Genomic DNA, 17,582 nt, shown 5'->3' on the forward strand with positions numbered 1-17,582 from the left:
GCCGCGCAGCGCCGGTGACCAGGGTGGGCTCCGCCGCCCCTTCGCGGGCCCCGAGCGAGACCGGGCGGCAGGCAGGTGAGGAGCGCTGTGGGGAGGTTGGGCGGAGCGGAAGGGTCTCGGGGGAGCTCGGCGGCGGGGAGGGCAGGTCCGCCTTTGACGACTGCAGCTGGCATTTCTCCGCGTTCGGCCGCTGTCGTCTGCCCAGGCCTTACGTTCCCGAAGTGTGGCGCGAGGCTGCCGTTTTTTCCTTGAGACCTGGCTCTCCGAGTTGATTCCTTTACTCCTGGGACTAGTCCTACCCATGTGTAAGGAGATCTTTGCTCCTCACGCCGAGCCCTTGATTTCTGCGACGTAGAGGGATCCAAAGCTTAATTCTCAGGTGGCAAACCCGTTTTGACGGCTGGTGGGGGTTGGGGGTGCGGTGCTGGTAGTGCTGGAATAATCCAGACATGATTTTTGCATGATAGGATATATGATATATAAGCTTTTCTATAGTATGTAATTCATATGGTAATTATATATTACCTGTATGAAGAACAGTGGGACCGACGGTTATAAAAGATTATAGGAATACAAATGGGGTTATGAACTTTGGGTCCTAGCTGAATGATCTTGTGTATTGTCTGTTTACTTCTGTATGGGAGTCAGAATGTTTTGCATTAGTTACACGGTTTGTTTAGACTTTTTGTTTACTCAGCCACCGATACGTGTGACAAAAACTAGTGTTCCTGAATTTTTATCGTGTTCAGAATTTGAGATGTCACATTGATAATGGACTTATTACATAGAAAGCAAGACAGACTAAGTGAATGGGGGGGGGTAGAATGAGGAACACAGGTATATACGTTCTAGTAATTGTCTATACCTAACCTTGGTTTTTACCAAAACAATGCTTAATTTGTCGGGGGGCACCTGGGTGGCCCAGTCGGTTAGCTTCCAGCTCAGTCTCAGCTCAGGTCTTTATCTCAGGGTTGTGAGTTCAGTTCTGCGCGCGCGCGCACACACACACACACACACCCCTTTGATCTCAGCTCAGGTCTTCATCTCAGGGTTGTGAGTTCAATTCTACACACACACACACACACACACACACACCGTCAATCTCAGGTCTTCATCTCAGGGTTGTGAGTTCAGTTTTACACACACATACACCCATCAGGTCTTCATCTCAGGGTAGTGAGTCAATTCTACACACACACACACACACACACACTCACCCACCCACCTCCACTGGGCTCCACCCTGGGTGTGAAGCCTACTTTAAAATTTTTTTTAAAGTTTAATTTTGTGACATAGGCTTGTGATCACCTGGATTCTGATTTGAGTCCCTAGTGAAATGTATTGAATACCTCAAATAATTAAATTTATCTGTGAAATCACTTTTTAAACATTGAGGGGGTGAAAGCAAACTTTTTAAACTGTTCAGTAAACAGTGGAATAGTGTTGCTGTGTTTTAAAAACAGGTACTGTTCATGTAGTCAATACCAATAACTGTCGCAAGGTTTTAATTAGCAAGTTGTACCATGATTTTATGTTCTTCCATTATTACCTAGCTTGGGTTCCAAGGCCTATGTGAGATAAGTCATTTTACTTACTTTTTTTTGTTTTTAATTTACAGGCAGAGAGTATGTTATTCCATCCTTGGCCCACAGATTTATGGCAGAAATGGTGGATTTCTTTATTCTGTTCTTTATAAAAGCAACGATTGTCTTAAGCATTATGCACCTCAGTGGAATAAAGTAAGTTAAGACTATTTGCAGAAAAGTTTCAATGTCTACTGCATAGAGATCTTGTTTTCTGAGGTTCTGTTCACGCCTGCAAGTGACTAAATGGACAGTGTGTGCCAGTGTCATGATTGCTCCTATAGGGAGCTCCTGTAACAAGCTTTGTCATACTGTATTCTTGGTGGTTTTAAGAAATAATTACAAAAAAGAGTAAAACATTTAATAAATTCTGAAAGATCTGGGACTCTGACCTACCAAAAGTTAGGTAAAGGTTTGAGATACATACATGTATACATATTTTTTTAATTCCGCTGTTGGGCCAGGCACTAATTTCCCTCTTAGTGTCCTCCTCAGGCATAACGAGCTTTTGGTAGATCAACTGTTGATTATAAGGTAGATGGCATTTCCAAGTGGGATTGCTTATATGGTCAGGCTAGTCCCACGTGAACACGGTGAGCCATCTATTTGAGTAATCCTGTTTTCATATTAATGATCATATCGCACTTATCACTTGCTAAGCACTTTATATATGCCAAGCAAGCATGTAGGAATAATATGGATTCTTTCATTTGCCACTGCTATGAGATGTAGTTCAATGCCCCCATTTTATAAATTGAAGTTTGGGTTTATAAGAAGTTAAGCCCAGAATTTATCATTGCAAAGGTAGAAAGTGATAGTGTTAAGATACAAAGCCTCGTGGTCATTATTTTCTAGCCCTTGCCTGGCACCTGCGTGTTCCTGAGACGCCTCCCTGCCTCTCCCGCTCCCCTGCCCCCAACACGTCCAACCAGGTTCTGACTCCCTTCCTTTCAGGCTCTTGAAGAGCCTTCAGTTTCCTCTGGACTGAGACTGTGCTTCATCGCCACTGCTTCTCTCCCCAGCCCACTTCGTGTCATCTCTTCTCTGGATCACAGCAAAAGTCTTCTAACTGCTACCTCAGTCCCCCGTCTCCTGTTTTGTCTCAATCCAGTCTCTGATATAAACCAAAGAGATCATAAATTCGGATTCTGCCCCTCTCCACCTTAAAGCCTTCAATGGTTCCTTGCTGCCTTCAGGATAAAGTCTGGTCTTCAGTTGGTTTAACAGATGCTCTCCTTTTTTAATCACTTGTGACCTTTTATACTTAATATTTGAGCCCTGCCAAAGTACTTGTAGCTTCTCTCTCAGTCTCATCCTGAGGCTCGCTCTCTGGCCAGTCCCTGTCTCTGAAACTTCCCCCGTCTTAGCCTGGCTAACTTCGGTTCATCTCCCGATCTCAGCTCAAATGTCATTTCTGGGAAGGCTTCACTCACCATGGTAAATGTTCCTGGTATGTGTTCCTGTACTGCCCTATGGTTCTCTTGTCATCGCCCTCATCCCACTTTATCATTACTCACTTAGTGTTCTGCTTTGTCTAGGAGGTAAGAGTCTCCATGAAAGCAGAGGCCAAGGCCAGGCTGAGTGCCCTCACCATTATATCTCCAGGGCTAGTGCAGTGCCTGCTCACAGCAGTGTGTATTTGTTGAACAGGCTAATGAATGTCTTGTGACACTAAATGGGTGGAAACCTAAAGATTAGTTTAGAATTTCAGTTAAAGTTTGTGGCTTACACTAATGGAAAAAATATCCATGCAGTTGCGCTGTAAACTAATTCTTTATAACCCAAAACTATTATTTTGTGTAGGGATATCTCTAAGTTTGCTATGCATTATATAATAGAAGAAATAGATGAAGACACATCAATGGAAGACTTGCAGAAAATGATGATTGTGGCTCTTATATACAGATTATTAGTTTGTTTCTATGAGGTAAGCTACTGACTCAGCAAATATTGACATTTAACTCTAATTTTAGATTATCACCCAATACAAAAGAAGTGGAAATTTATTACAATTATATACTTACAATTAATATATTGACATTTTGTCAAATGTCTCTTAAAATTTTTTCCAGATGTTCTTGAATGTAGAGTATTTTTAAGTTAAAAAAAAAAAAAACAATAGTTGAGTGGAGACATTTACAATTTCTTTGTAATGTACTTAAATATGTTGGTCCAAAAATATACTTGTAAATTGGTTGTGGAACTTGAAATGTATTTTTCCAGAGAAAATGTTGGTTTTTCAGTGTGCAACTTGAAATGTATTTTCCCAGAGAAACAACTTGCTTCAAAACAACAAAGTGGGCTACAGAAAATCTAACAGTAGATGTCTCATGGTGCTGAGGGGCTAGAGGCCGGTAGAAATGCATTACAGGGGGAACCTGAGTACTGTAGCAAATTCTTTCAACTTGAAAAATATTTTTAATGAATAATATGGCAGGAGAACTTATCTCTGAAATTAGCAGAGTTGAACTACTAAATTAAAATTATCCTTCTTTCCTTAGATAATTTGCATTTGGGGGGCAGGCGGAGCCACCCCCGGCAAGTTCCTGCTGGGGCTTCGAGTTGTGACGTGTGATACATCAGTGCTTACCGCACCGAGTCGGGTTTTGGTGATTCCCTCCTCAAATGTTAGCATCACAACGTAAGTCGTTTCTTAGGTCGCTGTGTACTTACAGAAATAATTTTAAGTGTAGTATCCATAGTATTCACAAGTTCTCCCATTTCATACGGTATTTTTAGGATGTTGGTGGTTTTTCTTCACGGCATGTAACAGACTTTGTTAGGTTTAAAGTGGAAAAGTTTTGAGTTTTTCAATTGTTATTTGATCGTAGACCCCTCTTCAGTATACAATTGCAAGATGATCGTCTTATGAACTGTCAGTCACAGGGATGAGGGTTGGGGCGGTCTCTGTACCAGTGCTCTGTATCTGGTTTGATTTTTCTCTGAATCTGTGGTTATTGGGCCAGTTACCGATCTGCCTTTAGCCTCCCTTTGGTAATCCTGTCGTCCTCCCGTCCGGAATAGGCGGCAAGAGTTTGGACAGAGGTGCATGTGTGCATCCAGCTCTTAAGGGGCAGAGCATGTAACACTTGGCATACGCGTGGCCGTTGGTGTGTCTCTGTGAGGAGGTTCAAACAGTGAGGATGCAGGTTGTCAGGAGTTAAGTTGGGGGCAGTCAGTTGAGCAAAACACGATACTGGCTGGAAGTGCTGCCAGCGTGATTCAAACTGGGTTGTTACATACAGAAATATGAGAGACCCTGGAAGCCTCGATGTTCCTAATATCCCCCAAGTTTCCTTACAATTCTGTGGTTATAATCCTGATTGCTACTTTTAATGAGAGTCAAATAATGGCTGTTTATTGAACACGAACACCTCTTCTATGATAGCCATTGTTAAAAACAGTGAGTATGTATTAATAAGATAGGTACCGGAGGTACTATTATCCCCTTTGTACAGATATGAAACACAAGTGACTGGTAGAAAATGGCTCTGGACTCAGAGCCCACACTCTCCGCCACTATGCCTTTTCTATAGCCTTTCAGAAATCTAGCACCTAGATTTCTAGGACCTAGAAATCTAGGATACGTTTCCATTCTGAGCTACGGTTGAAAGCTTTTATTCAAGCTGTCTTTAATCACAGCGTCCCACAAAGAAAGAATACACACAGTAATTTAAAATGTCAGTGCTTCGTAGAAGGTAGAAAATGGGACTGCATTAAGCGTATTAGTTTAGAAGGACCTAAACACAAGTTACTGTAGAAAAGGCAAGCAAATAGTTGCTCATCTACAAGATATCAGAGAAAATACTGTAAATCTCTAGCTCACCTTCTAAGACATATTTAGTGCTGCTTTTCATGTGACGGTCGAGTCTTACTTTTATGTTGAAGTCTTTAGTACGAGCCCAGATGGTTTGATCAGAATATAATGCTACCTGCAAGTAACTCAGACATCACAGATAAACTGTCAGAACTTTGAATGGATGTTTTAAGTATGTATTTTGAAACTGATAGGATACTGTTAATCTGTACGTGGTTGGTATATAATTTATCTGATTTTTTGCCTTAATTTTTTAGGTCCACTATACGAGCTTTGATCAAGAATTTTTCTATTGCTTCTTTTTTCCCTGCTTTCATCACACTGCTGTTTTTTCAGCATAATCGAACAGCCTATGACATTGTAGCAGGAACCATTGTGGTAAAGAGAAATGGGGTTAGATGATGCCCAAAACCCTGAATTCCATACTCTCTGGAATAATGACAAGACTAAATTATGTATCAAGGCCATCAGTATCCCTGGGTTACACTAATTGATGATTTAGAAATTAAAGCAGTCGCTCCAGTGATGCAGGTGACTATTCTGAAAGCATTGATTTTACTTGAATGCCAAAGAACTTTTCCAGAAGAAAAATCTGTTAAATTTAAATGTTAAAAATTTTTAGATTGAAAAGGCGGCAAGTGGTTTTATAATCAACAATGGACAATGTATACTTTCTTAAGATCTAAGGCATTAGAATTTGCTGAAAGCACTTTCAGCTTTGAAATCTCCAGATGAAACTTTAAAAAACTTTTGGTTTATCCCAGAATGATGGAAAAAGTCCTGTTGTGTTTTGTAAACACATTAACTCATCTTTTAGTCAACACTTCTTGGGGCAGTTGTTGTCTTTGCATTCGGGAAGAGGGGGTGGGGACACACATTTGGTAATCCGTCTTGTCTCCCACCCTGGGAGGAAGGGAGTCAGCTGTGAGAGAGAGAGAGAGAGGGGCAAAGGAGGTAGGCCTAGCCAGTCCCTTCATGACGTTCTCAGATCCGTACTGCAATGCACTGTGGGAATGACGCCACTTGACAAGTATCGTTACTGTTCAGACATGTATTTGGGGCAAGTTTTGCATGATGATGAAAAAGTATTAAGTCCTATTGCTGTATTATCATTGATTTTTTTTTAAAGAAAAGGTAAGTTAGTGATTGCTTCTGGGGGGGAGGGGGGTCCTAAATTTTCACCGTAAATTTAATTTCATGTGCAAGTGTTTTTAGTGCCCTAAATCAAACTATAAATACGTGGGGGGACATTATTCACCAGATTGTTGCATATTTACTGTAAAACAATATTCCCAGTATGTGTGCAGCATGAAGAAAGTGTTAGTGCTTTTCAGTGTTCTAATAGAACTTCTATTTCTATACAGGATATTTACACATTAGCTAGTTTCCTTTTTATATTTTATATAGTTCTATGACTTTTGAAACCTCAAGGAGTTACATAATCTTAGTATTTCGTGATAAAACTTAGTAATCTATTAAATATTAGCAATTTTCCCATTATGAACAAGTCTAAGACAATGATAGGTTATTTCCAGACATTTTTCTAAGTTCTTTGGGCCAAAACCTCACTTTGGGTCTGCCAGGGATGGTGTTTTGAGGGAAATGTTAAAATGCTTGGTGTAGTGCCATTTTAATTTATTCTTCTACTGACACAAAGCTTAGTGTTTTAAGTGTGTGCATGTTTTGTTAGATGGCCCAGGTAGCTGTGTTGAGATATACCTGAAAAAGTTTTACTTCTTAGGCATTTTCTCCAACCCTGAGATTTCCCCAAAAAAACACTAAACTCTGTTGGACACTTCATAATTAGATTGCTTAAAAGGACCAATCTTAACCTTTGGTTTTCTTTTTTTTTTTTTTTTTTTTTTGGTCTTTGATTGATAGAGAATGCAAGACAGATATATTATCGCTATATCCGTTTTTAAAATGGGTTTTTCTTTGACTTTAAAACCGTGAAAATATTCACATTTGATGTCTATAGAAACCTTAACAGTGTCCTTATTAATACCTTTTTATTATAAAATTTCATAAACCATGTTTTTCAAAATAATTTTATATTAAACTCAATATCACAGAAAGCCTATCAGTTCAGTGTGTCAAAGTACTCAATGGATCATTCACTTGTAGCTCCTGGGAAGATACTTAGCTTGATGGCCCCTTCACGGTGAAACTTCCCACTCAGCAGTGTATACATTAGCATTAGGAGATACACTGTTTTTGCCACTGACGGGGAATTCAAGTTGAAATGTCCGTCAGCCATATAGCTCTGGAATAGATCTTTCTAACCTCTCAGATAAATTGGAAGGTTCACCATCTAGGCTATTTTAATTTATATAGTCAAACAAAAGCAAGGAAGTCACCCAGTTCAACTTCTTAAAATATTGCACATTCACTCTGAGTTATTCAGAATCCTATCTGTGTAGGTTCATTTAGATCCATCTTAGGGTTCAAGTTACATAGCCCTAGAAAATAAAAGTATTCCTACTTTGCCTTTACAACAAAACACAAGGCTCTTTCTGTATTTAGAATTCAGCACTTAGGAAAAGAGATTTTGATGCCCAAATCTTGGGGGGGAAAAAAAATCACAGGAAACGATGGGGAAGGAGAGAGAGTTTTTCTCTCTTCAGGTTGAGGGGGGAGGGTGTGTGGAACCTCCATCTTCTCAAAAGACCCTTTTTAATATATTTCATTTATAGAAATACTAATTTTCTGCATCAGAGTATAATTCTCATGCTTTGAAGCTCTAGCCTAAGAAGGCAAAAAGAAAGTTGTTTTCATAGTACAAACATTTATCACTTTTATCAGAGAAGTAACAAGCGGACAAAAGCCAAGTCAAGTAGAGGCAGAACACTATGGCAGCGAATGTGCCCTAATGAAAACCACAGAACAGGCAGGTAACTCAGACATTTAGAAAATCTCAGTACCTACAAGGAGCGAGCTAGGGTGACCAGGGCGCCGTAAGACAAGTGTGACGTATTGAGTGCTCACGCTGAGCAGGGTTGAGTACACAAGGAGGGCGCTTTTAGATTCATCTGGGACCATAAAAATAAAGCCGGCACCATTTTGGACAGAAAGCCTTTCAAGTATTGCCCAACTGATGCTTGCATAGCCCTGGTTCAGAAGTCACTTAAACATTTGTTTACCTTCCGATTTTACCCAGATAGTTAGAGTTAAAAAAAAAACAAAAACAAAACCCACATTTGAGGGCCCCTTTGTCTAAATTATAAAAATAAGGCTTTTAGTGTTCACGGTTTCAAATGCCAATGAAAGCTGTTTTAGCTGCATTAAAAGGATCTGTTCCCTTACGTGACTCGTTTGGGTGTTTTACTTACGCGTAAGTATTTCCAGCAAAAGGAAGGTAAAGGAGTTTACACTACTTACTAATCAGGAGCAGAAGGCTCTTTGAGAGAGACAGGGGGATGAACTGTTTTCATTCTACACTCCTCCCTGTTGAACAGGCTGTTGGTCCCTTGGAAGAACATGCCCACAGCAGTATTCATAAAATCTGACCGGTATCATTTCCTTTACTTGCCATTCCCCAGCCTCCATACCGGAGGTCAGAATCTTTACAAGAAGTGCTTGCCTGGGTGACGTTCCTCCTCCCAAACTGTGTGTATATTTTCTTGCGGTTCATTATAGTAGGGCTTGACCCGCGAACAGTATCTGATGGCCTGCCTATAAATAAAATTCAGCATTCTATTTTTAATAATTTGTATGCCACCAATTTGTATTCTTTGTCTCAATAAATACTTGATCACCGATGCTTTTGGTTTTTGACTGTTAATTTGAGATTTGCTCTAGAATTTCCTGCTTAAGGAGACCTTGCTCAGCTTTTCTAGCATTCTCTGCCTTCACGAGGATGGCAGTCAGCTAGAGTGCTTTCAGAAATAGAGGTCTCCCAAAAAGCCATCCCTCCTTCGGGGTATGTACATTCTCTTAGCAAAGTCACTCAAAAGTTACTCACAGATGACTGCGTTTCATGTTAAATGAATCCTGTCCTTTCCTTAAAGTGGTTAACCGTCCCAAGCATTATACAAGATATTAAGGACCCGCTTTACACACGAAGAACCAGAAGTTCGAAGTCTCGTGGCTGGTAAACGACCACGCTGGGCAATTTAAACCCAGTTCTGCTCTTTCAAACATTTCCTATTGTAACACATCCAGAGGACGACAGGGTACAGAACAGGTCCTCAAGAAGAAGAAGAAAGATGGCAAACCTAAATGTAGCTAAAACAATGGCCTGGTCTGAGGTCTACACAGGCACAAACTACACATTTTGGAACCACAGTGGACTTTTAAGGTAAGCTTTACAAGCTCCTCCCTTATTATTAGTAAATTCAGGTGGTGTGTGTCGCTAGACACAGCCGTGCAACCCCATTTTCTCAGTTCTACTACACCAGATGTGCCAGTTTCCATTAAACCTACAGGCTAACCTTTGTACAGTTTTCACTGGGTTTCAAACTTTAAATAGACCCCAGAAAGCAGTCATGGAGATGAAAAGGACAGCGTGACAAATGCAGTCAATACTAGAAGAACAGATGGGGACAAACGGTGACTGCCCTGAACTGGTGAGCGCTGACTTACGTGCAGAATTACTGAATTATGTTGTATACTTGGCACGAATGTGGTATGTCAATAGTTGAAAAATAAATTTTTAAAAGTAAACTTTGTATAACTAGGATTATTTGAAATTAAAGTGTTAGACTAAATTACCTGGTTACAAATTTTTAAAATTAGTCCAACACTTTAGAAGCACCTGGGCGGCTCAGTCAGTTGAGCGTCTGACTTTGGTTCAGGTCATGATCTCATGGTCTGTGAGTTCGAGCTCCACATCGGCTCTCAGCTTCAGATCCTCTGTCCCCCTCACACAAGCACGCTCTCAAAAATAAACAGTAAAAAACAAAATTAGTCCAACACCTTAATTTCAAATAATAAAACCCTAATTACATAAACGACTGCAGGAAAGAATTTAGAACAAATATTAATGAAGGCAGGTAGCTTAAAGACAGTTTCCAGTTGTTTAAATTACACCACTTCTTAACACCCCAAATCCTGACTCACTCAAAACCACGCAGCACAGCAAGCGGCAGGCCGGGACCTCCCGCACCCGGGGTCCTCCAGCACTCCCCTTCTCCCAACAACCCGCCCGCCCTCCTCACTGGTGTGTGGAACACGAAACGAAACCTGCCTGAACCCGCCACCAACAGCCACCACAGCCACCGAGGGCGGCTCTGCAGCCGGAGCCAGCCCGGCCGGGAGACCTCCCTGAGCAGGGGGGGGCTCTCGTGGGCATCGCTAGTGTGCAGCCCGAGAAGGACCGCGGTCGGGATGGCAAGTCCAAGTGCCACGTCCCGAATACAGCTCTCTAGACCTCAGTTTGGGTGCGCCGGAGACTGCGTTTCTACACCACCTTAAATACGATTTTCAGTCACTTAATATTTCTAGCATGTTTCTTATGGAAATCTTCCCCACAGTAGAAAGCCTAATGTTCCCATTCACACGAGCCTAGAGAATGGCCAATAATGAACGAGTCCGCAATTTAGTTCGACATTAACATCTCAGCATTAAGACCGGGTTTCCAGTATTCCTTACCATTTGCCCCCAAACAGGCCCGTGTCAAATGTGTATTACTAATAAAGTGACAATTATAAAATGTCTGCTCCAAAACCAGCATCTGATGATGGCCTAAGAGGCTAATATGCAATTTTGTCAATACGAAAAATATCTTTCCAAAATTGGAAACACACATAAAGAAAAGCTCAAAACATTTTTCAAGTTCTGAATTTGGACTGTGTGCTCAAATTAAGCATAAAATTAGCAAATGCAATCCCAACAGCTCTCTGACAGACCACAGAAGAAACCAAGTTAGGGAAAAAAAAAATCGGCTAACACAATCCACAAGAACTCCGCACAAAAGAACCACTCAAGTTTTTGTAGGCTGCACATCTCCGAGAGCTCAAACAATAAACACCGTCTAGTCACCTCTGAAGGAAGATACAAATACAATGAGAAATGGTTACGTGTGTTTATTTTCAACTTTTAAAAAGGTAGTCAATTTATATGCAAAGTAGGCGTGATTCCTAGCACCAGACAAAAAGCACGGTACCTTCTACATGTTTTGCGTTCAGACCCGTCCCCCTCACTTAGGAGGCGTCCAAATCACTTAAATGTATTCTTTGGAATTTCTCTGACCGTAGCAAACCTTTATACAAAGGTTCCCTTCCATTAACACTGGTACCTTCGTTATAAGTTAACACTAGAACGAAAAATATTTCATAATTTTTTATTGATGGCATTTATCCCATGGTTTAACATGTTAATTATACTGTAATAAACATGGCTTTAATATTAAACTTTTCCTTATTATCCAAAGTCACCACAGTCCATTTCAGTAAATATAAAAATATATGCTTAATACTTTGTACAATACTGGTTTTTGGTCCAAACAAAACTGGATCAGAAAAGCCAATAAATTCACTTTAAGAATCCCCAATTTTTTTTAAAGATTTCCAAATGGATTTAGGCAACTTTGAATAATGGGATTTACATAATAAAATCTGAGACAAGACTAAACAAAGAACGAACAAATTTTCTAACACAAAATTAAAATTTCAAGTTCACAGATTTATGTTATGCCAAAAAAGTACAGAAACCAAATTGTATTTACACAAGTTTCATAATAAAATAATGAAAAAGGCAAGACAGGTGATAGGATGAAAATAGAGAAATAGCAGAGGCTTATTAAATGGAGAATGAACTAGATCTAATAAGTCCTTAGCACGGACCATCCTTTCATCAGGCTTCCTCTATCAGAAAAGCTTAGTGCACAAGACACCCGACTCACTCACTTCACACATACACCAGCACAGACTCGGCATAGAACTCACTCACTTCAACACTCTCTAATCTATACAGGAGTCCTCCGATCTAATTACAACATCAGTGCGAGCCAGCAGCGCGGACCCACGCACGTAGTGGTGCAGACACACAGGTTCTATACAAAGCCATTCGCGGAGCGGCCCTACCCGGGGCCTGGCCAGCCTACGCCAGGCCGGGGCCTCATGTGCCGGGGCAGATTTTTGCTGAAGAATCAGTCCCCAAATGAGCTATTATTTGTTTTAAAAAGGGAGCGGGCGAGGTGAGGGCGGGGCGTCTGTGAAGAAAGAAAACAGGGAGGAAAACCCCAAAGTTAAAGAAGTCTTTAGGCGGATCGGACTTCAGAGAACCCAGCACACGGTACAATCCAGTATCTGAAAAGCAGGGCACCGGCTGCTGTGCAAGTGTGTACAACACCAAAGTGACCTTTATTTCCTGCGCCTGACAGCAGTCTTTATCTTGCGACCTAAAACTGAAGGTCCAGAAGAAGACAACATATTTTTCCCGTTTGACCTGTGAAAAACAAACATTCCGTTATGACGAGGTGCTCAGAGGAAACCCCAGAATCCTGCTGCTGCTCAAGGCCGCCAGTGGGGGGGAGGGGGGTTGGTGGCCTCACACTCACACAGGCGCGCACACACACACACACAGAGGCACAGGCAAACTCATGGACACACACTCACGCGTGCAGCCCCGACGGGTGAGGCCCCCTTACCCCACGCTGAAGGCCCCCCACCTTACCCCATGTTGAAGGCCGTGGTGGTGGGCTGGGTGAACGTGAAGCTCCCGGAGGCCGAGGGCTGGGCCGCGGCCGCAGGCGCGCTGGGATTCGCACGGAACGTGAACACTCCCGACGGGTTATTGTTCGTGAAGTTGAAATTCGTGGTGCTGCTGCCAAACTGGAAAACTGACGCTACGATAGATAAAGCAGAAAAAGGTCATTAAGGCAAAAAGCTGGGATTTCTAGTAAGGACTCTGCCCTCCCGAGCAGCAGGGGAGGGGAGAGAAGGGTGGGGCCAAGCTCTCTTCCTTCTGATCACTTAATTCATCGCTTAAATCGAGGAACGTCAGAAGGACGCATTTTCTCCACTGACACGTGCAACACACTCACACGCCCCCTGACAAGTGGCCTGACTCCCCCGTGACCAAGCGGGTGGGCAGAAGAGACTTCTGGATAAAGACAGCAGGATCAACATTCGGCACTAATGTCTTCACAAATGATGCTAAAGTCACAGTCAAGGGGTTTTTACAAGGATGAGGGAGAGGAGACAACGCCAAACCGAGCGGCCTTCTCGGGGGGAGCCCAGGACGCAGTCTCCTGCAGGGCCGGCAGCGGGGCACACATGGGGGCAGCGCCCCCGGACACGAGACACACCCCCGGGCCCCGGGCCCAGCGGCCACGAGTGAGAGGACGTGGGTGGGCTGCAACATGGAAGGCGGGAGACCATCTGTGTGGGCGACAGACGTCCAGACTGGTCCAGACCCAGCACAAACAAGAGGGGACTTCTCCAGCCCAGCAATCTCTGGAGGGGTCTCTGGCACTCTGGCAGGGGATGGGGGGGCGAGGGGGGGGGAGCATCACACAGGAAGGCAAGGACGTCCTATGGAAATCAGGAGGAGTAAAGGCAGGGTGAAGGCTGGGAGCCGCAGCCCCGCCCGCCCCCGAACCCAGGCGGCCAGGAGCACACGTGCCCTCCAGGCAGGAGACTGCGAATGAGCTTCTCGGGGACTCCAGATGTGCGGACACTAAGGCCCAGGTCTTCCCCAGCAAACAGGCCAGGCAGATACACCTACGAGGAAACTCAAGACCTACAAGCCTATCTAAGCACAAAGAATTGTCAAGTGGTACTTAGGTGCCCCGCACTCACTAAATTTTGAGTTGAACGGGCAAAGATATTTGCAAACCATTTATCTGATAAGGAGCAGATATCCAGAATACGTAAACAACTTCTACAACTCAACAGTCACAAAACCCCACAAATAACCTGATTTAAAAATAGACAAAAAGCGGGGCACCTGGGTGGCTCAGTTGGTTAAGCATCCAACTCTTGATTTCAGCTCAGGTCATGATCTCAGGGTTTCATGAGTTCGAGCCCCATGTCAGGCTCTGCACGGACAGCGTGGAGCCTGCAAAGGATTTTCTCTCTTGCCCTCTCTCTGCCCCCTCCCTACTTGTGCTCCCTCTCTCTCAAACATTAAAAAAAAATGGACAAAAACTTGAGCAGACATCTCCAAAGATGACTCATAAATAGCCAGCAGGTAAGCAAAAAGATATTCACTCAACATCGCTCACCATCAGGAAAATGCAAATCAAAACCACAGTGAGCTATCACCTCACACCTGTTAGGAGGGCTGTCGTCATCAAAAAAACGAGAGACAACAAGGGCTCGCGAGCCTGTGAAGACAAGGAGCCCCGCGCCCCGCTGGAGGGGACGTGAACTGGTGCAGCCACTGGAAAAGTGTGGAGGTTCGTCAAGAAATTAAAAATAGGACCTAGCATATGATCCAGCAAGCCCATTCTGGGTGTTCATCCAAAAGATTTGAAATCAGAATCTTGAAGAGATATCTGGACTCCCAGGTTCACTGCAGCATTATTTACAATAGCCAAGATGTGGAACCCCCCCTAAATGTCCACTGATAGATGAAGAAAGGAAAACAATGCACATCATATATAATGGCTGTTCATCCTCTCATTAAAAAAATCTTACAATATGCAAAAACATGAAGGACTCTGTGGAGGACATCACGCTAAGTGAAATAAGGCAGTCACAGAAGGACAAGTCCTGCCTGACGTCGTTTACAGGAGGGATCTGAAATAGCCAAACTATAGAAGCAGAGAGAGGGATGGTGGCTGCCAGAGGTGGGGGGGCGGGGGGTGAGTAGGGCAGGAGGGGGACGGGGGGTGGGGGGGAGGTGCTCCTCGATGGATGTCAAGCTCCAGTTGTGCAGGATGAGGAAGTGCTAGCAATCAGCAGCACTGCATCGTGTCTACAGGTAACAACACTGTGCTGTACACTTAGGTGTTGAAAGGATGGATCTCACGTTAATTATTCTTTTACTACAATTTAAGACAAACGAAGGCACAGCCAAGCCGGACCAGACATCCGAGGAAAGTGCTTCCTAAGGAAAACCCAGACCAAAACAATACAAGAGATAAGCACTTTGGAGAAAACTGGCTGAACACCAGCTTAAGGAAGACACCCGCACCTCATCACTCATATCCTCGGGAGTCCAAGAGGTGGCGATTCGGGAACAAAACCCGAAGGATGTAAAAGGACGCACCCACAGAAAAAGACCACTTGAAATTAAAAAGTAATACCAGCAGAAGTAAAATCTCGACAGAAGGAGGAATAAAAGATGAACGGAAGAAATCTTCCCAGAGGGTGCAGAAAGGACAAAAAGGAAAGAGCAGAAGTTAAAGAAGAGTGAGGCACAAAAATCTCCAAAGAGATCATTCAAGAAAAAATTCCCAAGAATGGAAGTTCACAAAAGGACAGACTAAATTCCTTACAAAATCAATGGGTGAAAATGCATCCAGAGCAAGGAACAGCTTCTTGCTACGTCAGAACACTGGAGGCAAAAGATTCTAACGTGATTCCAGAAAGAAGAAATGGGTCAAAAAGCAAAGACGAAGAAAAGAGTTCAGGAACAACTCAGAAAGCCAGAAAGTCCGCGATGGAGAGATGCCTTTAATACTATGGAAATTATTTCCAATCCAAATCTGTACTCAACCAAAATCTTACCAAACACAGGGGCATAATGAAAATACTTCCAGAAATGTAAGGTCTCAAAGTTTTCTTCCCTGAGGGCTCCAGAAATCACTGGAAGATCTGCTCTATTAAAACCAAGGGGTAAGAAGACAACACTGACGTCATCCAGCAAAGAGATTCCTTTGAGAGGAAGGTAAAAAGGGATGCAAAGACCACAGATCAACAGTGGGCCTAGAAAGCCTGGTGGGAGGAGCAGGTTAGAAGATTCTGGAAAAGTTTTCTTTCAGGTTCTAAATAACAGACAGCCAATGTATTTGAAAACGCTGAGAAGTCATCTATAGGAACAGGGGAAGAGCTAAAGTTGCAACTACTGAGGTACAAAGACATTTTTAACACAGACACGGGTCATTCGTGCCGGAGAAAACAAAACCCTGGAGAGAAAATAGCACGGTATATACCACATAGCGTCTGCACACTCGAACCCCTGGTCTGAGCACACAGCGGTCCCCAGGTCAGGAGGACCGAGTAAAGGAAAACTAAACTCTCCGATGCCACATAGTGAGAGAACTCAATTAATCCTGATTAAAATGGTTAACACATGTCACAGAAGTTCTGCCTGTACTGACAAACTACTAATATCCAGAATACATTAAAAATTCCTACAAAATAAGAAAACAATGGAAGAGAAAAATAGCCACACACATTAAAAAAAAAAAAACCCTTATAAAAACAATTCACATAAAAATGAAATCAAGTGGAGTCCAAATATGAGAATCCTCATTAACAGACAGCAGGACATGAATGGGCACAATCTGCCAGGCCAAGCCTGTGTTATGTTTTAAAGTAGAAGACAGACACGCACGCCTCGGCGTTCAGTGCCCTGCTCTCAAGTACGCACCTTCGAAAAACACACATGCGTGCCCCCCAGCACGGGCACAGGGAGGAGCAAAGCTGCATGTCCTCAGAGCTAAAAACAGCAGTATATGGATAAATCACAGTATGTTCAAAAACGGATTTACTCTACGACAATGAAAATGAACAAACTGTACACAGAAACATGGATGTGCTTTACAAGTAAAAGTGAAAGCCGCAAGAACCAAAAGACTGGAAAGAGGAAGATTCCATTTATATATAGTTAAAATAAGGCAAAACGGTATCTTGTAGAGATTCACGTATCAGCAGTTCACGTTAAATAAAACCCACAAAGTGATGATCATAAAAACCAGGACACATCAGAGCAAGGAAAGAGGGGTGCGGTCAAAAAGAGGGACCGGAGGAGGGGCTCCTGGGCAGTGGGCTACACAAGTGTTTGCTGCGACATCACACTGTTCATTGATGTTTCACGCTTTTCTACGTGATGTTGTATTTCACAGTGAGAACAATGCACATCGTGCAGTTCTGAGGAAGCACATCAAGTACAACGTGATTAGCCAGATTCTAAAACACGTACTTGTTTACATACTGCCAGTCAAGTGTCCTCCCACAGAAAGTACCCTGAGATACCTGCACTGCCCAGTCCCAGGAGGGCACTGCACTGGGCGCGTAAGATGTCCCACAGCGAGGACTAGAAACTATGGCAGGAATCTAGGCTGCAGTGCT

General features: G+C 43.0%; 2 protein-coding genes across 2 annotated transcripts in view; one reads left to right on the plus strand and one right to left on the minus strand.

Moving 5' to 3' along the window:
* Positions 1–6: 6 nt before the first annotated feature.
* Positions 7–9,159, plus strand: FAM8A1 (family with sequence similarity 8 member A1). The gene is made up of 5 exons (XM_077770131.1): positions 7–75; positions 1,619–1,739; positions 3,387–3,510; positions 4,085–4,224; positions 5,658–9,159. Exons 2-5 carry the CDS (start codon positions 1,657–1,659, stop codon positions 5,800–5,802), a joined length of 492 nt encoding a protein of 163 aa, XP_077626257.1. The 5' UTR covers positions 7–75; positions 1,619–1,656; the 3' UTR covers positions 5,803–9,159.
* Positions 9,160–11,666: 2,507 nt separating this feature from the next.
* Positions 11,667–17,582, minus strand: part of NUP153 (nucleoporin 153) — a 74,210-nt gene continuing 68,294 nt past the window's right edge. Inside the window, exons 22-23 of the mRNA XM_077769987.1 lie at positions 13,015–13,186; positions 11,667–12,786 (exon numbers count right to left, since the gene is read on the minus strand). Coding sequence (XP_077626113.1) covers positions 12,702–12,786; positions 13,015–13,186 — 257 coding nt within the window. The 3' untranslated portion in view covers positions 11,667–12,701. The remainder of the gene's footprint in view (positions 12,787–13,014; positions 13,187–17,582) is intronic.

This window comes from Crocuta crocuta, unplaced genomic scaffold (assembly GCF_008692635.1).
Source record: "Crocuta crocuta isolate KB4526 unplaced genomic scaffold, BGI_CrCroc_1.0 scaffold24, whole genome shotgun sequence".
Classification (NCBI taxonomy): domain Eukaryota; kingdom Metazoa; phylum Chordata; class Mammalia; order Carnivora; family Hyaenidae; genus Crocuta; species Crocuta crocuta.